Source organism: Colletotrichum jinshuiense, chromosome 5 (assembly GCF_051148585.1).
Source record: "Colletotrichum jinshuiense chromosome 5, complete sequence".
NCBI classification, from domain to species: Eukaryota; Fungi; Ascomycota; class Sordariomycetes; order Glomerellales; family Glomerellaceae; genus Colletotrichum; species Colletotrichum jinshuiense.
The window spans coordinates 1,865,834-1,887,250 of NC_139312.1; the positions used below are offsets into that span (position 1 = coordinate 1,865,834).

General features: G+C 52.2%; 8 protein-coding genes across 8 annotated transcripts; 5 read left to right on the forward strand and 3 right to left on the reverse strand.

Moving 5' to 3' along the window:
- Window positions 1-209: 209 nt before the first annotated feature.
- EsH8_V_000478 (cysteine desulfurase) lies at window positions 210-1,865 on the forward strand (the record flags this gene model as incomplete). The annotated part of the gene is made up of 2 exons (XM_083272994.1): window positions 210-1,310; window positions 1,443-1,865. 2 exons carry the CDS (start codon window positions 210-212, stop codon window positions 1,863-1,865), a joined length of 1,524 nt encoding a protein of 507 aa, XP_083125709.1.
- A 1,298-nt stretch (window positions 1,866-3,163) lies between these two features.
- On the forward strand, window positions 3,164-3,782 carry EsH8_V_000479 (uncharacterized protein; the record flags this gene model as incomplete). Its single annotated transcript, XM_083272995.1, has 2 exons — window positions 3,164-3,460; window positions 3,540-3,782. The coding sequence occupies 2 exons, from the start codon at window positions 3,164-3,166 to the stop codon at window positions 3,780-3,782; spliced, it is 540 nt and encodes a 179-aa protein (XP_083125710.1).
- Window positions 3,783-5,547: 1,765 nt separating this feature from the next.
- EsH8_V_000480 (uncharacterized protein) lies at window positions 5,548-6,312 on the forward strand (the record flags this gene model as incomplete). Its single annotated transcript, XM_083272996.1, has 1 exon — window positions 5,548-6,312. The coding sequence occupies one exon, from the start codon at window positions 5,548-5,550 to the stop codon at window positions 6,310-6,312; it is 765 nt and encodes a 254-aa protein (XP_083125711.1).
- A 642-nt stretch (window positions 6,313-6,954) lies between these two features.
- Window positions 6,955-7,739, reverse strand: EsH8_V_000481 (AhpD-like protein; the record flags this gene model as incomplete). The annotated part of the gene is made up of 3 exons (XM_083272997.1): window positions 6,955-7,007; window positions 7,062-7,107; window positions 7,158-7,739. 3 exons carry the CDS (start codon window positions 7,737-7,739, stop codon window positions 6,955-6,957), a joined length of 681 nt encoding a protein of 226 aa, XP_083125712.1.
- Window positions 7,740-8,869: 1,130 nt separating this feature from the next.
- EsH8_V_000482 (chromatin-remodeling protein SPT16) lies at window positions 8,870-12,235 on the forward strand (the record flags this gene model as incomplete). The annotated part of the gene is made up of 5 exons (XM_083272998.1): window positions 8,870-9,049; window positions 9,151-9,235; window positions 9,297-9,418; window positions 9,472-11,077; window positions 11,133-12,235. The coding sequence occupies 5 exons, from the start codon at window positions 8,870-8,872 to the stop codon at window positions 12,233-12,235; spliced, it is 3,096 nt and encodes a 1,031-aa protein (XP_083125713.1).
- Window positions 12,236-13,159: 924 nt separating this feature from the next.
- On the reverse strand, window positions 13,160-14,798 carry EsH8_V_000483 (ligand-effect modulator 3 family; the record flags this gene model as incomplete). The annotated part of the gene is made up of 7 exons (XM_083272999.1): window positions 13,160-13,268; window positions 13,330-13,492; window positions 13,541-13,882; window positions 13,937-14,330; window positions 14,390-14,486; window positions 14,556-14,592; window positions 14,699-14,798. 7 exons carry the CDS (start codon window positions 14,796-14,798, stop codon window positions 13,160-13,162), a joined length of 1,242 nt encoding a protein of 413 aa, XP_083125714.1.
- Window positions 14,799-17,389: 2,591 nt separating this feature from the next.
- EsH8_V_000484 (cyclic nucleotide-binding-like protein) lies at window positions 17,390-19,053 on the forward strand (the record flags this gene model as incomplete). Its single annotated transcript, XM_083273000.1, has 3 exons — window positions 17,390-17,503; window positions 17,656-18,291; window positions 18,352-19,053. The coding sequence occupies 3 exons, from the start codon at window positions 17,390-17,392 to the stop codon at window positions 19,051-19,053; spliced, it is 1,452 nt and encodes a 483-aa protein (XP_083125715.1).
- A 337-nt stretch (window positions 19,054-19,390) lies between these two features.
- On the reverse strand, window positions 19,391-20,075 carry EsH8_V_000485 (Pre-mRNA-splicing factor SPF27; the record flags this gene model as incomplete). The annotated part of the gene is made up of 2 exons (XM_083273001.1): window positions 19,391-19,980; window positions 20,039-20,075. 2 exons carry the CDS (start codon window positions 20,073-20,075, stop codon window positions 19,391-19,393), a joined length of 627 nt encoding a protein of 208 aa, XP_083125716.1.
- Window positions 20,076-21,417: the final 1,342 nt, after the last annotated feature.

Sequence of the window (21,417 nt, forward strand, 5' to 3'; positions counted from 1 at the left end):
ATCAACTGGGAGGAGCCACCCGAGTTGGCCAATCACGGTGCAGCAGTTTATCCCCGACCCCGAGGCGGCAGTCGGAGACCCGATTGAATTTGTCAAAAAATCCCAATACCAAGCAAGGGCGACAGCTCTCCTTCTAGAAATTCTCTCTCTTTTTTACACCCCGAAGCTCGTTGCCCCTTCTTCCCTACGCCATCATCATCAAACGCAACATGGCTAGCATCACATCCTCTGCCATCAGGCAGGCAGGCCGCCTCTGCCGTCACACATCAGTTCCTGGAGTCCCGTCGCGCGGCATTTCCTCACTATCAAGGGTGGCGGTAGCTCCAACCCAGAGATTATCTCAGCAACGCAGATACGTCTCGGAGACGAAGCGTGATAACGCCCAGGTCAACGTCGAGACAGCCATCAAGCTCGACAAGAAAGACTTCATCGATGTCATTCCTCAATCCCCCGATGCATCGAATGTCATGGTCAGCCCTATGGCCGAGGTTTTGAAGCAAGTCACCACGATGGAGGAGGGTCAGCGGCCCATCTATCTCGACATGCAAGCCACTACACCCGTCGATCCCCGCGTTCTCGATGCCATGCTTCCTTTCTACACCGGCATATACGGAAACCCGCACTCAAGAACACACGCTTACGGATGGGAGAGTGAGGAGGCGGTTGAGACGGCGCGATCACACATTGCGAAGCTCATTGGTGCAGACCCAAAGGAAATTATCTTTACTAGCGGCGCCACCGAGAGCAACAACATGAGCATCAAGGGCGTCGCCAGATTTTTTGGCAGATCGGGAAAGAAGAGACACATTGTCACGTCACAGACTGAGCACAAGTGCGTCCTTGACAGCTGCCGGCATCTCCAGGACGAGGGTTTCGAAGTCACATATCTGCCTGTCCAAAACTCCGGCTTGATCGACATGGAAGAGCTGGCCGCGGCAATCCGCCCAGACACGGCACTCGTCAGCATCATGTCAGTTAACAATGAAATCGGTGTTATTCAGCCCTTGGAGCAAATTGGAAAGCTTTGTCGGCAGAAGAAGACCTTTTTCCACACCGACGCTGCTCAAGCTGTCGGAAAGATCCCCATGGACGTCAATGCCATGAACATTGATCTGATGTCTATTTCATCCCACAAGATATACGGTCCCAAGGGCATTGGAGCCTGTTACGTCCGTCGTCGACCCAGAGTTAGACTCGACCCTATCATCACCGGAGGTGGACAGGAGAGAGGACTGCGGAGCGGTACTCTCGCACCGCCTCTTGTTGTTGGCTTTGGCGAGGCGTGCAGAATCGCTTATGAAGAAATGGAGGTATGTACCAAGTTATTTTTCGTTTTTCCTGCGTCCCTGTTACTGCTTTGATGTCGGCTTGGTTATGCATGCCGGATCCAGTATTTTGAAATTTTCAACATGCTGCAAAACAAGCGCTGACAGACACGCCAGTACGACTCGAAGCGCATCAAGGCACTGTCGGATCGCCTCCTCAACGGTCTTTTGTCACTGGAGCACACTACTCAAAACGGCGACCCCGAGCACTTTTACCCTGGATGCGTCAATGTTTCGTTTGCCTATGTTGAGGGCGAGTCTCTACTCATGGCCTTGAAGGATATTGCTCTGTCTTCTGGCAGTGCTTGCACATCTGCTTCTCTCGAGCCCAGTTACGTTCTCCGTGCTTTGGGTAACAGCGACGAGAGCGCACACAGCAGTATCAGATTTGGTATTGGCCGCTTCACAACCGAGCAGGAGATCGATTACGTGTTGAAGGCAGTCAAGGAAAGAGTTGACTTTTTGCGTGAACTGAGCCCGCTGTGGGAGTTGGTTCAGGAGGGTGTCGATCTCAACACGATTCAATGGAGCCAGCATTGAGAAAGCGACTCCGCCCGCACCTACGCAGCTAATCTCTCGCCTTTCTCATTCGAAGCATGCGAGTCTTCTCAGAGATCATGCCTGATATCGCCCACCCCTCCAACCTGGAGTTGCCTGTATTAAAACCCACATTTGAGATACCTAAACAGCCAGCCTTTCGTTTTTGTGCTCGAGGATATTGGAGTTGGGAACGGGGCCACAAGGAAAGACTGTAAATCTGTCGCACAGTCCACGGCCGGTTGGGCTCAACTTGGTGACACTTGGCTGTTGATGTATTCGGCTTGTACACTACAATACTTAGTATTCTGGCATGAAAAACAATCGGGACACCTTGGGCACTGATAAGCTGATTGCATAATGTGATTACACCCATATGTGTACAAAGGTGGCATCGTTGATGGGTTTACCAGGTGTTGATGAAGCCATGCATAATCCTGAGCCATAGTATCTACTACGAGTCAACAAACACAACCAGTAATTTGGCATCCTGCGCGGATTACCAGATGCCTGTGACGATGAGAGCTCTGTCTGCATGCTTAGGTGTGAATGGCGACTGGACCGTTGAGTTCCTCCAAACGCAGATAGGTACTGGCGCATCAGGTTACGAATGCAATTTCTCCATGTCCAAGAGCCGGATCCATATGCAGGCGTCTTTTGCGCCATACCCTTGTCTGATTGCTTGATTGCCCGGGGATGCCTCTTGCCAAGGCGGATGGGTAAGGTGCTTCATCAACTATTCCTCAACGGGTAGCAGAATGTGTGGGAGGCTAATGCCCAAAACTGGCCCTCATTACGTCTTTTGTGGGCTCACATGGCCTTTGCGACACGTCTCAACTTCTCGGATGGCAAATGCAAAAAGATGTCGGGGAGGGGGGCGTCGATGGCGTTGTTGCTAATAAAGATGGATTGAGGTCGCGAAATGACATCATGGAAGCTACGCAAGGTGCGAAGCTGCCCCTCCTTCAACGTTGCCCCTCCACACTGGCTCCTTCCGTCCCCCCTCGCATCTAGACTGGCCTTCCTCAATATGACATCACACTTTCAGCTATGCCTGGCAAAGGTGACTGCGATTTCCAAACGAGGGCAAGAAAAAAAAAAGGCCCAACGAGATTCACATGCTGCCTGCCTCTGGAACCACGAGTGCTGCGGCCATGATCAACCATAAATAACTAGCAGTTCCCTCCCCAAGTGCAGTCCGATTTCCAAACACCATCACAACAACAGACCTTCAAAACCTCTACACTCAACCTCCAACATCACAGTATACTCAAGCTCAATCACCCAATCCAAACGTAATCATGTCTTCCACCAATGACAACACTTCCACCCTCAAGTCGTACGTCGACTCTGCTACTGGCGCTGCCCAAAGTTTTGTTGGCTCCCTCACTGGCAACGCTGGTGACCAGAACAAGGGCGAGGTCAAGCAGGACAAGGCACAGGTTGAGCACGATGCCTCCCACGCTACCGCTAAGCTCCCTGGATTCACTGCTACGGCACAAGGCGTTAGCAAGGACGACCCCGACCGCACTGGCGGCTCCTGGAACCAGACAGTAGGTTCCGCTAAGGAGGCTGTTGGTGGACTCGTCGGCTCTGAGGTAGGTTTTCCATCTTGATGTAGTACACTGCGGCAAGTTTGCGATAAAGATGGCAGTAAGCTTACGTTTCACACAACAGAACTTGAAGCAGCAGGGTCGCTCGCAGAATCTGGAGGGCCAGCAGCAGGAGGCTAAGGGTCAGCTCAACGACTACACCTCAGGTATCGGCAATCGTGTCCAAGGCACCGTCGGTAGCGCCGTTGCTGGTTTGACTGGAGACAAGGCCGGCCAGGAGCACTACCAAGGCTTGCATGACACTGGAAAGACTCAGCAGCGCGGGGCTGAGCACGATATCCAGAAGCAGGCTGAGGCCAAGCAGTAAAGGACAAACGACAACCGGCGTTGTTATTGACACGAGCAATGATTGGCGTGTCTAAGGACACATGGAATTTGATACCCCCTTGCACAAGAGAATGAATATACTTTAGCAAACCACTCAGGAAGATAATGAATCAAATCATTCACCTCATTTCATGTTTCTATCGTGATAGTGAGCTAATACGTTCCGGATTTGCATGGGAGGGCTGACTAGATTCCGCACTTAGAATGCTTGCCGTCCAAAGCGGGAAAGTGGGTCGATCGGTGGGATACCTACCTACCTAGGTATTGACAATATCCGTATCCCCGCCTGGATTCCCCGCGTCTGGATAGAGCTGAAGAGGCCCTGGAATATCAAGGGTGACTGACATAGGTTAGGTAGGGCATTTTTGGATGCGCAATTCGTCCGTAGCCACATCTCGCTGATCGAGACAATGGCTATTGGTACCGGCCTTTGACTAAGGTCATGCACCTAGTGGTGATCTCAAGAAGCTAAATTCCCCGCTGACCTTGGGTTGCAGCAGCGTATGCACAAGAATTCTGTACGCCGCCAAAATGCAAGCCGCCAATGCCAGCCTCTTACATAGTTAGTGCATGAAGCCAAACACAGGTGCAGCCCGCAGTGTTCGGATGGCACATTATGGTGCTTGCAAAGGATGTAATGTACCTGGGATTAAGGCCCTGGAACCAGCCGGTCAAATTGCATATGTCGACAGGGTGCAGAGCATATAGTTTCCCGCAGCCACGCGGTTGCTTTTCCTCTCTCTGTATCGCAATCTTGACTAGGGAGTTGACGAAAGACAAATATGCCGCCCACGTCTTGTTGCTGACCGCTAAACAACCCCTCATCCACCACCTTCCAACATGCTGGGTTCCAGGTCCCAGCCCTCCCCAATCGTTTCCCGCCATCAAAAGCAACAATCCAGCCGACGATTCTCCCTTTGGTCGAACTGAGGGACATCTCCCGCACATGCGAGTCGGTGGATATGCCTTGCTAGAGACTGGCAAACCCACACAAATGACGGCCACGATCAACGGTGCTACTGCTGGTCACACGTCCGGCCCTCGGTCCTGGGCCCTCTCTCGAATCCCAAAGAGAGCGCCGGCCCCGTCGGATCGGTCTCGAGCTACGTTCGGGCCACAGTGAAGCCATGCTGGATACAGAAGTTCTCCATCGCCTGTCCAGTGACAGCTGACGCTCCACCTGCAGTTGCATGGGTGGCACCAACCATGGGAGCGTTGCATCCACGCCTACGAACGGTACCCGTCTGGAGCGACCTCGGTGCCATTTATTGGCTCATACCGCCAAGTGGCTGCATGTCGCGTCAAGAGGATGCAAGGGAGAGCGCACCGAAGAGGGGCACGAAGAAGCAAGGAAGAGGAGGCATTATTTGATTGCGCTGCGTCTGGAACGACTTGCAGACCCTAACGTCGTACCGGCGCACACAGTAAGTACTGCTCCGGCACAGCGAGTGAGCGGACGAGACTCTGGTGGTGGGCGATTCACCACCCTACCACCTAGAAGCCCTCCTTGCCCTCCTTGCCCTCCCTCCCTTCCATTTTCGTGTGCGCACTTCTATCGTCATCAATGTTGCCTCCTCCTTCCACATCTTACACGTGTCGTCCCGCTCGTTGCGTCACATATCGCTGGTCGCCTTCATCCATAGACCTACTTCCTGACCGACATACACTCCTGTCGCATCATGTTGCGGTAGTCTCGCTAGTTAACCATCACTTACACTCCTCACTTGCATGCTTCGCTCTCCACCATGGCCGAGACCGAGGCGCGCCAGTGGACGATCGTCCTGATCTTAACCGCACTCCTCCTTTCTATCATCGTCCTGTCCCAGATCCTGACAACATACATCACTGCCTACGGTGCCGCCCCCAATGAGATAACCTCCTTCATCGACGCTGTCGACTTCTCAGTCGAGGAGAACGAGAGCTACGACCGTGATGTCGCCAAGGTCCAACGTCTCGAAGACAAACTGCGCCTGGGCCGGCTACTGCGCGAAATACAGAGAGGTGGCGATGACCTACGCGAGGAAATCAACTCCTTGCTCCTTTCCAACGACACCGTTACGCTGCGCATCAGCGCCCGCCTTCTGTGGGCGAGCAAGCGCCGAGACCTCGATGAGCGCGTGCGCCGACTGGATCTTGTGAGGATGCGCTTCCTTGTCATGTACATGGGCATGGTAGCGGAGAAGGCGAGCTTCACGTCGGACCGGCAGGCGGTCGTGACGACGACGCCGCCGAGGGATCTGGAAAAGTCGACGTCTCCTTTCACGCCCCCGATGAACGCAATGAACGCAAGCTTGACACGCGCACTGACGGAGGAGATTCGCGACAGGCCGCCACTGAGGAGGCTAACCACCCAGGCGATTGGCCATCGAGAGATCACGGTGCCGGGACATAAAGTGGGATGGGCGGGGGTTGTCCAAGAGTTGCAAAAGAGTCCCCGGATGCACAAGCGACGTTCCTCCATTGAGAGGTCCATCGAACAGGAGCTGGCTAATGCTAAGCTGACATTGTGACTGAAGATGGACTGCGAAGTTATTAGTTGCCACAGATGTGGTGGTCATGGTAACAGATTAGATGATGGACACGCGAACTACGATGGACAACGACACTTCGGCTTACGACCACATATTACATGGCATTTACGACGTATGAACACTTGCATATGCATTCATGGCAGACAGGATACCACTGTCTGGCCCTATTCAGTACCAGGCTGACAGCGGCATGTTTACGACGAGGGCGATAGAGTCTCCTTGGACTGTTGCATGAATCTTCCAAACACTTCGCCGAGGACTTGCTCATCTAAACCCTTTTTTTTCTTTTTGCGAAGATCCCGGGGGGTTCCCCCCTTTTTTCCCCCCGGTGATATTGGCACAACGGGGCACGAGAGAGTGACGCTGGTTCAGCGTATATAGGAGGTGGAAGAAAGGCAGGTGTTTTGTTTTTTGGGCTGTTTCCCCCCAAGAGTATTTTAGAGTCACTTCACTTAGATGAGATACCCCTTTCCACAGCATTATTAGCCCTATTTGGCCTTCGTGGCCTGGTTTATACTACAGTTCATGAGTTAGTCTTCTCTTCAACCTTTGATACTACAGTTTGAAACATAGTCCCTAGAGCAGTACTTACCCTTGGTGCTGCTGTTGTGTGAACATTGCTCAATGCCCAGAAAGCTTCACATCATCAGGTCCTGTACTGTTCCTCTCGCCAACTATTCACCTGTTAGGAATGGAGCCTGGTCAACCGTCGGGAACCATTGACTCACCATCAAGAGCCACCAAGAATCGGCTCACGCAGTTGTAACACGCAACCTATACCCACCGTCAGCTTCCACATTCGGTTCACTCTCGTCGATACTCACTGTCGTCGTAATCTCTACAATTTCCCTTTCACTAAACAGCTCCTTTAGCTTCTCAAACGTCTGATCCTTCACTTTTACGTTCCTCGTCATCTCATCCGCGTACACTAGCACAGCCCACTGCTTCTCACTCAGATGCAACGCTGGCCGCGCGCCGAGCTCCAGTGGTGCCTCGATCTTGATGGCGTCCATGCCCTCCGTCGGGACTCCTGCGGCGACCGCCAGGGGGGCGTGGTGACCCCATTCATACCAGGCCTGGTTGACGACGGCGACACGAGAGATGGCGAGCTCGCGAAGGTCGGCGGGAATGGTGGTCTGGGTGCGGACAGCGCCGAGGAAGGAATTCCAGCCGTCGGCAACGGGAGGGGCGTGGAGCAGGGTCAGGTCCAAGGGCTGGAGGGGCCGTGGGTGGCGGCGAGCTTGGATGCGGGAGACAATTGCGGCCTCATCAGGGTTGGTGGATTGGGGTGGGTTGGGGACGTAGGGGAGACGCATTTTGGGAGTTTGGAAGGGGCGTGCTGCTGAGAGTGGTTCGAATATCTTTCTAGGCTTGAATAGGCTTAAGAACCTGGAAAGTGAATTCATGTAAAGCTTTCTGATAGACAGCTGAGATGGAGATGCACAAAGGTAAGGTTCAATGTCTTATATTGTCGGAGGGGTGTAAGTCCCGTCTCCACATCCCGAAAATCGGGCGGGCCGAGCAAGCTTTCTTCCCCCTCACCAGGGCGGTTGAATGCTGTCCCGGCGCTTTGCCGGTGTCGCTGAATCTAGGACGTATTCCTGGGGTTCCGGTAGCTGTGGGAAGCCAATGTGGAGAGCGCCTGGGAATGACGTGCATGAGAAGTATGGAGTTGAAAATCACACGTGTTGAGTCTGGTTCAATGCTGCGTGCACCGGTTATCGTGCAGCAGATATTTGAAGCCCGGGATAATTGTAAGTACTGGGGGACGATGGCATCTGATGATCTCAGGCTTCTCGAGCATGCATCCGAGCATGGCGCACAACAACAATACAAGAGACGGCCAGTAATGCACTTGTTGATGAATCGGCGGCCATCTTCCTAATTCTCGAAAGAACAACGTCCCAGCACCTCTTGAGCATTGATCCACGAAACTTAGGGCCCGACACGAGTCGCCGAAATTTCTAAGCTAGAACATCAGGGAAGAGTTGATTAACAGACATGCTCTCAAAAACACCAGAGCTCTTTTCGTTGAGAATGGTTTCTTGGTTCAGTGCATGCCAACCATTTTCCAGAGACGCCCTGAGTCGCGTCTTCAGTCCTACGCAATCCTTTACAGCCATTTGAAACTGCCCAGTAAGAAGTAAGTGAGTATTGGGGGAGAGTTGCTAAATAGACGACTTTCAGTCAACATTTCTTGCCTAGGCCTGGTGACGGAGTGTGGAGGCCGAAATTACCTGCGTTTGCCTAAACACCAGCTTCCTTCAGCACCTTTGGGGCAAGCTTGCCCCTAAACAGCTTACCTACCTTGCCTACACCCCTCCACTGCGACCAAGCCCACACCTGCCGCCGCCCAGTAACTCATTCCATCTGGCACCGAAAAAAAAGGCGAACCGCGACGCGGTCACGTGAAAAAGCTCCCGTGCTTTCCATCTACGCGGTGGAGTTTTCGCGTTTTGGTCGCCAGCAGCAACCTGGAACCTTTCGTTCTTCAACCCCCTTCTCTGCCAACCACGTCCGTCACTCAGCAGCGACGATGGCGGAGATAAAAATCGACAGCAAAGCCTTCCACGACCGCGTGACGCGATTCACGAGCGCCTGGAAGAATGACTTGCGCTCCAAGGATGGCGGCGTCTTCCACGGCGCCTCGTCCATCGTCGTGATGATGGGCAAGGTGGAGGAAGTTCCCGAGCTGCACAAGAATAACGCCATGCATGTGAGTCGCCTCCCTCCCAATCCGCGACGACGTGACTTTACTGGTTGCACTTGACATCATCATAAAAAGTACGAGACGGGAACTGACATTTTGGGAAACAGTTTTGGCTTCTTGGTTACGAATTTCCGACGACGATGATGTTGCTGACGACCGACACGATGTACATCCTCACAACAGCGAAAAAAGGTAAAGGAGGATTCGCCATCAAGTTGCGACACGAGAGGAATCTTAGCTGACCCATATCTAGCGAAACATTTGGAACAATTGAAGAATGGCCGGTTTCCCCTCGAGGTTCTTGTCCGAGGCAAGGATGCAGCCGAGAACGAGAAGCTTTTCGCCAAGCTTGCAGATGCCATCAAGTCTGCAGGCGTAAGTCAACTCGGTGCGACATTTGGCAATCGACACTGACACTCATTTTGTAGAACAAAGTTGGCACCATTGCCAAGGACACTTCAAAGGGCCCTTTCGTCGAGGAGTGGAAAAAGGTTTTCGCAGACCAATGCAAAGATGTCGAAGAAGTCGATGTTTCCCAAGCCCTTTCCCAACATGCCTTTTCTGTCAAGGATGAAACCGAACTTCGAGCCATGCGAACTGCGTCCAAGGCCTGCGTCGCCTTGATGACCCCCTTTTTCCTTGAAGAAATGTCGGACATTCTTGACAAGGAGAAGAAGGTTAAGCACAGCGCACTGGCAGACAAGGTTGACAAGAAGCTGGACGATACAAAGTTCTGGAAGACAGTTGAGCTTCCCAACAAGAGCAAGCTCCCTCAAGATTTGGATCCTGCTCAGCTGGACTGGGTCTTGGGCCCTCTGGTACAGAGCGGTGGCAAATACGACCTGAAGATGAATTCGGAGAGCAACGACGATATCCTACATCCTGGGACCATTGTTGCCGCCATGGGCTTGCGCTACAAATCCTATTGTTCCGCGATCGCTCGTACCTATCTGGTTGACCCCAACAAATCCCAAGAGAGCAACTACAAGCTTCTTTTCAATATTCACAACATGATCCTTAAGGAGGTTCGGGATGGCGTCGTGATCAAGGAGGTCTACAACAAGGCTCTGAGCATGATCAAGGCCAAAAAGCCCGACTTGGAGAAGCACTTTTTGAAGAACGTAGGTTGGGGCGTTGGCTTGGAGAACAGAGACCCAACTTTGATCCTCAACGCCAAGAACTCCAGAGCCTTGAAGGATGGCATGACCCTCGTCATCACGACCGGCTTCAGCGATATCGAGAACCCGCAACCGCAAGACAAGAACAGCAAGATCTATTCCTTGGTCATTACTGATACGATTCGTGTCACAACGAGCGAGGCCGTTGTCTTCACTGGGGAGACACCTATCGACGCCGATTCGAATTCCTTCTTCTTCAAAGATGAGGAAGAGACACAGCCGACACCAAAGAAGGAGAAGAAGGACTCCCGAGTTGGTGCTGTTGCTACTAAAAACATCACTTCTACGAGGTTGAGATCCGAGCGAACGACACAAGTTGATGACGATGCGGACAAAAGGCGTCGCGAGCACCAGAAGGAGCTAGCATCCAAGAAGCAGAAGGAGGGTCTGGCGCGCTTCTCTGAATCCACCAGCGGCCAGAATGGCACGGAGGTGAAGAAGTTCAAGCGCTTCGACTCATATAAGCGCGACAACCAATTTCCTCCCAAGGTCCGCGATCTGCAAATTGTGGTTGACGCAAGAAACGACACAGTTATTTTGCCTGTCATGGGCCGCCCGGTTCCTTTCCACATCAATACGATCAAGAATGCCAGCAAGAGTGACGAGGGCGACTGGTCGTTCCTGCGTATCAACTTGCTGTCGCCCGGTCAGGGTGTCGGACGCAAAGATGACCAACCGTTCGAAGATGCCTCGGCTCATTTCGTTAGGAGCTTGACATTCCGGTCGACGGATGGTGATAGATACCAAGAAATCGCGACACAGATCTCCAACATGAAGCGGGACGTGAACAAGAAGGAACAGGAGAAAAAGGAGCTGGAGGATGTTGTCGAGCAGGACAAGCTCGTCGAGATAAGAAGTAAGTTGCAACTGGTATCTGGAGCCCTCACGCATTTACTAAAATGTTTCACCAGACCGTCGCCCGGCCGTGCTCGATAATGTCTTCATTCGCCCTGCGATGGAGGGCAAGCGAGTTCCTGGAAAGGTGGAAATCCATCAAAACGGTATTCGCTACCAGTCACCTCTGAGCACCCAGCAGCGTGTCGATATCCTTTTCTCCAATGTCCGCCACTTGTTCTTCCAACCTTGCCAGCATGAGTTGATTGTCATCATTCACATTCACTTGAAGGACCCCATCATGGTCGCAAACAAGAAGAAGACCAAGGATGTTCAGTTCTACCGAGAGGCAACGGACATTCAGTTTGATGAGACAGGTAACCGCAAGAGGAAGTACCGGTATGGCGACGAGGACGAGTTCGAACAAGAGCAAGAGGAGCGCCGACGCCGCGCTGAGCTTGATCGTCTGTTCCAAGGCTTCGCCCAGAAGATTGCCGAAGCCGGCAAGAACGAGGGCCTCGAGGTGGACGTACCTATCAGAGATCTCGGGTTCCATGGTGTGCCATTCCGAAGCAACGTCTTCATTCAGCCCACTACTGAGTGCCTGATTCAAGTCGTTGAGCCACCGTTCATGGTTATCACGCTGGAAGACATTGAAGTTGCCCATCTGGAACGTGTTCAGTTCGGACTCAAAAATTTCGATCTTGTCTTCGTCTTTAAAGACTTCACACGTGCGCCATATCACGTCAACACTATTCCAGTCGAGTTCCTAGATCACGTCAAGGAGTTCCTTGACTCGTCCGACATTGCCTACTCCGAGGGCCCTCTCAACCTGAACTGGCCAACCATCATGAAAACGGTCACTGCTGATACCCACCAATTCTTCATTGATGGAGGTTGGTCTTTCTTGCAGGCCGAGTCTGATGATGAGGATGGAAATGAAGAGGACGAGGAGAGTAACTTCGAAATCGAATCTGACGAACTCGAAGAAGCATCCGAGTCGAGTGAGGAGGATTCTGACTTTGGCTCAAACGTCTCTGACGAAGAGGACGAGGCCGACATGAGTGACGAAGACGAGGGCGAGGACTGGGATGAGCTTGAGGCCAAGGCCAAGAAGCGCGACAGGGAGAGCGGCCATGACGACGACGAGGCCCGGGGTCGAAAGAAGCGGAAGCACTGAGCAGCTTCAACCCATCATAAACACTATTCGATGGATAGTGGACGCAGTGCAGACAGAAGCGATTTCCGCAAATGCAGTGTTTTCATATTCAATGTATCAAAAATTTGTAGGCGTCCTGGGATGATATGAGGTTTTTGTTGAGCCTGTGCGTGCCTTCTGTGGCCCGCAGGTTGACGGAACAGATAGCTTTCTTATTAATTAAGTTCTGGTTCCTACGTGCATAAACTGGCTGCTTATTCTTGCTCTGATTGATTGTATACCAGTAGCATATGGTAGTAGATTGGTACCGGGGAAACATCACCTCATACAGCGGGCATTCAGGACGTTTTGATCAAGCTAACTAGCCAGATTTTTTTATTTTTGTAAAGGCGAATGAATAATTTGCCGATCTACCTAAACCTCGGTCCCTTGAACTCCGAATCCCTCAGTAGGCTAAAGACAGTTGGAGTTCTTCTGGATGCCTACCTCGCCCTCGTGCATGAAAAGAGCCCACGAAACTGGTACGTAAAAGGATGGAAACCCTTCTTAAAAAAAATAAAAAAATAAAAAGAGGAGAGAAAAAAACCAATACAGCAAAAGCAGCGCACGTGAACCAGCCGTTTGAGGAACGGCAATAACAAATGCCTCCCAGAGCCTTTCTTGGGCAGCGGGAGGCGCGATGGGGGGGAAGTTGTCAAGAAAATCCATTGCCCCCGTTACTCATACAATTTCGTGTCATTTTCCATATTAAAATGCCGCGTGGCCGGTTCTCCGATCCGGTGGTCAATTCGCTCAACAACCCTACAATGGCGATGTAGGGGAAACAAGACGATGCCCCCCCACTGATGATGCAGTAATGCTGGGCACCAGCACGGTTGATGCCACGGAAGGGTCGGTGGCGCTGGATCCTAAACGGAGAGGGCGATGCGACTCATCGCAGGCCTCCTAGGCTTCGCCAGATCGCACGTCGCGACCTGAAGCCACCGCCGAGCTGGACCCCTGCTTAGAGCCGGGTGCGTTGTTCCAGGAGAGATAGGTATGGTCACCCAGCTTTCTGTATGGGAGATCAATACCCGCAGTCTTCTTGTGGCTAAGATATGAGTGAAAGTGCTTACCTTGGCTTGATCAGATGTGTGACGGTGAAGATCACACCGAGGAGTATACACATGCCACCAACTACGATGTAGGCAATGCCCAGAAAAGGGTTCCTGCCGCCCATGATTGTACGCGTTGAAATTACGATGGACTTGCTCCCCTTGTATATCGTCGTCGGAAAATCTGTGCTCTGTTAGTCCCGTCAAGCCAAAGGCTCCCAGAACAACTTACTATCGGTAATATTTACTTCGTAAGTGCCGGCCTTCATCACGTCGTCGTCATTTCTCTGGTATAGTTTGCTAAAAGTCGGCAAACCGGCAGTTCTCATCCAGACCTGGAAGGACTGCCATTCGGCGATGTTTGGTGGGGGGTGCTCCTCAGTGTAGTTGGGAAACCGAACTCTCCAATTTGGTGGGGGCACAACGTCCTCGGGGTTGTACTTAGTCTTCCCGTAGAGGTCGGCGTCGGATGGCCAGGCAATGTTAGAGTTATTTGACATCTCGTACAGCGTATCCTCCTGCATCCAGCGGGGCGAGGTGAAAGTGTCATTAAACATGGAGTTTGCGATCAGACCTATCGCTACTTAGTCTACCGGAACAAGGAGTAGCAGAGTACGACAAGACTTACCACAGGGATAGTATGGCTTCAGGGCCTCTGAGTCCCATTCAAGAGGTTCGCACGAGGAGCTGTTGACATTGCTAGCAGACTCCGCGTTGCCTTTGAGCTGTTTGTCGTAAAAAGACGCGACATATCTTCTGTGGTTCTGGTAGAAGTTCGTGAGGTGGTAGTAAAATAGGACTGGGGGTCCCATGTCCTCGGGGATTCTGAACTGGATTCGGCATTGCTTCGCCGAGTACGTGATCGGTCCGTCTGTAACTTCGATATCCGTTACAGCCCACTCGGCGTTCTTGGTCTGGTCATTGCTACCGAATGCAGTACTAATGTACTTCGAGTCCATAGGAGTCAAGGTCTCTGTTGCAGCATCGCGGCAGTGGGTGTAGTCGATCCGGATCTCTTGGACCTGCAGGGCGTGTGGTTTTAGCAGCTGCTCCATCGGGGGAAATAATGCATCTTATGTACCTTGGCGCTTGCGTAGAGTAGCAAACCTCCGATAGGAGCGAAGATGATTCCAATCGTGAAGAAGAGAGGCAACACCGTCTTGGGCGTCAGAATCGGTCTGTGACAGTTAGCAACCGAGCTCTGTCGCTGCAATTCATTATCGTCGCGGATCCATCGCGATACTTACTGCCATGCCTTCAAACGTTGCTGCCGAAACGCCGTGTCTGTTTAGCCATTTGCGTCAGCACGCAAGTCCTCAAGTTATTCAAAATCCAGCGCTTCCGTGTTTGCCGGAAGGATGGTTGGCATCGTTCCGGGGCTTCCACGTACTTGCCGGGCGGCGGCTTTTCTTCTTCTCGTCCTTCTTCCCTGCGTCATGCTGCGATTCGATGGAGTCGGCGTGATTGACGCCAGGCGATGGGTCGGGCATCTTTGTTAATCGTGCACTCGGGGCGCGCGATTGAATTTGATGACGAGGGCAGCCGGTTCCTGTCGTTGAAGTCTGGACTTGAATGCGCTTGCTCGGCCAGGCAGGAGAGTTGGAAGTCAGCGAGTGTGGCTTGGCGTTCAATGCATATATTTGGCTTAGCGTTGTGGCTGAGCGACCCACTTCCTCGTCAACACGGAGCTCGGGCAAACACTGGAATGTTCATCATCGTGTTCTTTTAATACGATCTCGAGTTTGGGCGTGTTTGATACGTCCTAAAGATTGGGATTTTGACAGTTCCTCTTAGTGAAGACAAGGTGAGTAGGCATTTCTTGAAGCTGAACTGCACGGTGTGAGTATCTTACCAAAGGAATCACCCTATCCTAAATAGGATTGTGAGTGTAAGGTACATACCTACCTACCTATTCATTCACATTCATGCATTCATGCCCCACATCTCCCCACTCCGGCAATCCAGAATGTCATTCAAGAGAGCATCAGCAAAGGACACCTCCTACATAGTAAGAGAAATATATATATATAGACTATTTGCTCTTCATTGGCAACAGCTGGATCCAACGCCGCGTGGTAATGAGTGCGTGTTGGGCCGGAAGGGAAAAGGGTGTAAAAACAAAAATGTTCCGAAACCGAGAATCGAACTCGGGGCTATGCCTAACCTCTCGTCAATGAGAGGGCATCATGTTGGCCACTACACCATATCGGATTAAATTGCGACAAATCAACTTCTTAGGATATCTCATATACCTAGCAACCTAGATCTAATTCCAAGCTGTGCATTGCTCAAATAAATCCATGGGTCTATGAAATTGCTATTGTCTCTCTTTGTTTTGTTTTATCTCTCCATCTCCTTCCCAAAACTCTCTGCTATCTATCTGTTGTTCTTAAGTCTCTATGTGTGACAAATGACGGCCGACTTTTCGATCTATACTATTAGCCGGCACTCATGTATAGCGACAAACATTTGTCCGTAGTATCGGGATGTCTTCATTCTAAAAGTCCTTGAAAAACTTGGCAAACTTGACAGCTGGAATTCTGCAAGATATCCGAGAGATCCTGGGCTCAAAACGATGCATAGGAGAATAAAACGCGGGCTGGTGAAAGGTATCGTGGTTACGTAAGGGACCTGGTGAGTGTGAGATGTAATCGAAGTGCAACAAGGTGAAAGCAGCAAGCTGGAGGTTGATTAGGGAGGGATTCCTGAGACTAACAGGCGAAACCTGTGCTGGGAAAGGGATCGGGTAGTCCTTGGCTGCACCCCTAAAATGGCTGTACCGACCCTGATCAGCGGGCTGTCGAATGAACGAGCCACTGACAGCCGAGTTTTAGTGAGGGGCAATTGCGGGCGGACGGGGAAGGCCCACTGAAAGCGCCCTGAAATTCCACAGGTGGCCCTCTCCATGATGACATGTCCGAAACCAGGGGACCTTGGGTGAGCCAGTCAGAGGCGCCGCTGAGAGCTGCACAGAATCGCAACCGAAGCGGCTTGGAAGGTGAAGCCCGGGCAGTTCGGGCTGCAGGGAAGGAATCAGCAACAGGCCACACACTGATCTGTGCGCCTTCTAGAACACTTCGACGCCCGTGACTGGTCGGCCGGGGCAGCAGGGCCCCTCAAAAGCTAGGACCTCACCGTCACCTTGTGGCAGAAGAAGAGGACATTGAGGAGCACCAGGAGAGGGGAGCACCTGCTTCTTTGCTGTGTTCGACTGGAAGCAGCGATGCGTCAAAGGCCCTCCGTGCCTTCTGCCTCTGCTCCCCCCCCACCTCCCCCCATCCCAGAGCAGTCCCTAGACTGAACCCAAAAAGCTTCCCTTCCCTTGGCCTTTCCGCTTCCTGCATTCCCCCATCTCGTGCTTCCATCCCGTCACCTCTTCCCGCTTCCCTCGAGCAAGACAGACAAGTAAACGCTATCCTCGTGGCCTCGTCTCGCACCCGGACGACAGAGCAATAAAAGAAACAGAAAGCGGCCATTGCCACACCCATCTCCGGCACTTTAACATACCTGTTGGCCGCATCCCCATCCTGGATCATAGGTGCTGCTCCGCACGACACCGCGATCTCTCCTTCCCTCTATTTTCTCTCTTATTGTCCCCCTCCTCACCAACCCTCAACCCACTCGCCACCTATCTTTTTTTGCCTCTACCAGCTTCCGTCTGACCTTGTCAGTCGTTCATCCTTGGGTTTGGCCGACTGCAGCCTCTTGCTTCAATATTCAGCGGGCAATATCACAACAGCTGTCGAGCTCCGCCCCGACCATCACCCACTAATTAGCTCCATCTGCTGTCCTTCCGGTAAGTGGAAGCCTCCTTCATGGCCATGCGCCCCCCAAGATCAAGTTCAATAGTTCAGCCCATATTCCACCATCTCCTTATTGCTTGTCATCTCGCCTCCATCAGCTGCATTTGCATTGTGGTGTTTGTCATTGTCTTCCTGTCAAACCCAAACCCCAATCTTTCACCTCTAGCTTGCAGAAGCATCCTGTCATTTTCCCAAATCTTGCCCCGTCCCCTTTCTATCGATTCTTTGGCATAACACTCAGGTATCTTGCCACCCCTCCGCGTCAGCATCCGCAGCCAATGATCTCTCCCTGTATTGATCTGCATCATTGCATCTCCAACATCCCCTTGGCTTCCTCCAGAGGGTTTGATCAGCTTGCGTGTTGCAGTCTGGGCGCGGGGACGGAGCACCAGGTACACTCACTTGCATCTTGTTCAACAACCCCACCAATTTCATAGCATTCTTTGTTCATCACCCTGATGACCTCAGAGCACGGAGCAACCCTCCAACATTCCTTGCGCTACTACCCGACGTTGCGAGTTGAAGCTGACCAAATATCACAAAGCCTCCGAACATTGCCTTCTACAAGCTACTACCAGTCGACACCCTTTCGCTCTGCGCCAACTCGCCCACCCATCTGCGACCAACCTCACGAAACGGAACCATAATACTGCGAAACGAACGCATCGCTCACCAAAATCCAACTCCAAAAGTCATGTCAGGCATGTTCAAGAGTCCTTTTGGGGCAAACGCCAATCCTTTTGGCGGGGCCGGCGATGGGGCGCCTACGGGAGGCGGCGCTATTCATCGAGTGATTGAAGAGGAGGAGACCGATACCATTACGTCCCCTACATCACCAAATTTTGGTATGAACTCCGGCATGACATTCAGTGGTCCGTTTGGCGGTGATAGTGCGAACGACGCCCCGCCGTCTGCGCTCAGAAGCCCGCCGAACCCCGAGAGCTATCCCGCACAATACAACTTTGCTCGTCGAACCTCGGTCTCTGCTGAATCGCTCAAGCCCAGTGCCGACACGTATGATAACTGGACCCCACCTTTCCACGAAAAGAGCAAGGAGCAGATGAGTCGTCTGCAGACCGCCATCGAAGGCAACTTCTTGTTCAGCCATCTGGACGAAGAGCAAAGCGCCCAGATTCTGGGTGCGCTCATCGAAAAGCCTATTCCAGCCAAGGACATCAAGGTAAGCAGGACCTCAAATGCTGGTATACGGACTGAGTATGGTTTTAACGCTCGACGATAGGTTATTAGCCAAGGTGACGCTGGTGACTTCTTCTACGTAGTTGAGAAAGGATCTTTTGATGTGTACGTCAACGGCAGCGGTAATTTGGAACCCGGCCCCGAGGGCATGGGCCAGAAGGTCGGTACCATCCAGGCTGGAGGCTCGTTCGGCGAACTAGCTCTCATGTACAACGCCCCCCGAGCTGCGACTGTCATCTCGGCCGAATCTGGATGCACTCTCTGGGCGCTTGACCGGTTTACGTTCCGCCGCATTCTTATGGAATCGACATTCGCTCGGCGACGGATGTATGAGAGTTTCCTTGAGGAGGTGCCCTTGTTGCAAAGTCTTACACCATACGAGCGCTCCAAGATCGCCGACGCTCTGGAAACGCAAAAGTATGCACCTGGGCAATCAATCATCAATGAGGGCGACCCTGGCCATGCGTTCTTCCTCCTCGAAAGCGGCGAGGCCGACGCGTACAAGGGTGGCAGTACAGAATCTGTCAAACACTACAGCAAGGGAGATTTCTTCGGCGAGCTTGCACTTTTGAATGACGCCCCTCGTGCTGCTAGCATCGCCGCCACGACGGAAGTGAAGGTTGCAAGCCTCGGCAAGTCAGCCTTTCAAAGGCTTCTCGGTCCCGTTGAAGGCATCATGAGGCGAACAAAGTATGAAGGTGTCAAGACTGGTGTCGAAGAGATGGATCCGCTTCAGGCGGCTTAAGATGATGAAGGAGCAGTTGATTTTGCGTTTTATCCAAGATTGGACGGCAGGCTTTGGGAAGGGTGCGAGTGAATGTGAAGGTTCACGATGGCGTTAGCGGAAACCCCTACCTTCGCTCCTAAGAGACATACATGCCTTAGTAACGTCCAGATACCTGTTACTAAAGAGTATTTCATCCATGGTCCGTAAATCTGTTTGTGAGGGAAGTATTTTCCCAGTGGTATCATTGGATCGAGTCCTTCTGTTGGTACATATCACAAGGACGAATTGGCATCAATCGTGAGCCACTACAGCTCATCCGCCAAAGCACTTCAGCCAGGCAGACCACCACCCTAGCCTAGCCGCCTCTTGTCCTCATTTCTTCTAAAACCTCCCTTCTCAATTGTTCGACGGCAATTTCAGTTTCCAGCGTCCTTCCCACGCCCTTCTTCCAGGATTCTTCCAGCCCCTTCAATTCAGCTGCAACCTCTTCTTGTTGTCGTCTTCGGGCGACAGTCAAAACATCGATCTGACGCTTTGTTTCGGCAAGCTCATGTTCAAAAGTTTTGAGTTCATTCTCTAAACCCCAGTTGCCGATGAGCCACGCGTTCTTGCCCCATTTATCCAACAGGTTGAGGTTCTGGGCACGAGCGTCGAGATAGGCATAGGAAATGTATGCCTTGCGGAGTGAGTCAGCAAGACGCTCACGTTCCTCTGCTGTCGATGGCTTTCCGGAGTCTGAAAATGGCTCTTGTGTCTGATAGCGTTCAAGGTCGATGACTTTGAGGGGTTGTTCGGAGGCTATGCGCTCCAGCTCGAGTTCGATAAGAGGGGAGAACAACGGTTCTTTGTAGGTTGGCGCGGGCGTCGGGGAAAACGTAGCCAATTCGGCTCGGATCAAAGACTCGGCGGCTTCGCGCTCTGCCGGTGTGGGTTCGTCATCAATGTCTGCAGGCGTTCAATGTTAGGCGCCAGTGCGGGCGAGGCAGACGGTTCAATAACGTACACGGGAGAGACTCATGGAAGGCGTTTAGCGCAGACATTGCGAGGCCAATGCAAAGTGTGCTATCAAGAATGAGATCCAAAGAAATCGGGTCAGATAAGCAGTCCGGGTTGGGCGTGATGCAGAGTAGTGGCTGAGAGTGTGGGTATGGTATTGTAATGTTGTCTGCCGATGGCAACCGGGACGCGAGGCTGCCGCGATCTGAAGTTCAGAAATTTGGAACCTTGACGCACACGCCCGCCCGATAAGGAGATAAAGTCGGCTACAAGGAAGTCGAGCCCGTCCACACAGAGTTAGTTTGGTGCACGGACCATTTGTTGTCGATCTGGCCGGGGAGGGGGGCCGCCCCACACACACACACACAAACAGAGTAAATGGTCAGAGAAAAGTAACCATCTCTAGCAGTAAGCAAGCACCATAAACTTGGCAGATTTGATGATGAGACGACGGGACCTGTCATGCAGACATGGAGTTGCACATGAGTTAGCTGGCGATGGCTTCAAAATGGCTCCACCGAGACTTTTGTTCTACTGTCTTAAAACCCACTTACTACCTTAGCGAATACAAGAACTAGAGAGTGCACTTGCCTGATGAAACTGTTGTTTCTTTGACACTGGGAGACGCCGAGAAAAACAGGGGGGGCCCACACGAGTTCGCTCCTTCCAGACTATTTCCATATTGAGCGAGCCGATGGGCCATGTCTAGACGGTCAGCAACAACTCGCTTCCCTTGGTTGCAAACTATCCAAATCGCCACCAGAGTTCCCTCCCAGCACAAGATGGTCTGGTGAACAATGATACTTCGGGTCCAATTTGATAGAGTTCAACCGTATTATGGCGCCAATAGCAAAACGCCATGATACGATTGGGCACGGATGGCCCCCCGCCGACGACCAGTTATCCTTTTCCGGCGCTTGGATGTTCTACGCCTACGGTAAAGACGGATTTTGGCGTCCGGAATGCAAATCTAGGCTCAAAGCGATCCAGGAGGCGAGAGGTTTCCCGCTTGTCAGTGGTTGACACCCGAGCTATTACAGATGGTGTTCTATCCGTGCCTCGCCTCATCCAGGCTATGGAAAAATAGCTGCGGTCGGCCTTACCGGAAGCAGTAGTTCGTCTGCAATTTGTTCACAATTGCAGTGTTGATCGTCATCCTTTCAATGTGAACCCACCCGTGAGGAACCAGAAATGGGCGTCCTTTTGGTTGGCGTGGCGCACGCTTAGCTGGACTATCGCATGCGGCAATTCGTGTCCATCAAAGAAGGCCAACTCGCGACTCGTGAAGGACGACCTTGATTTTCCTTAAAACTCGTCGGCAAACCAGCACTCCCCATCATGCTTTGTGTTGATGGGTTGCTCAAAACATGAGATCGACGGCCCCTG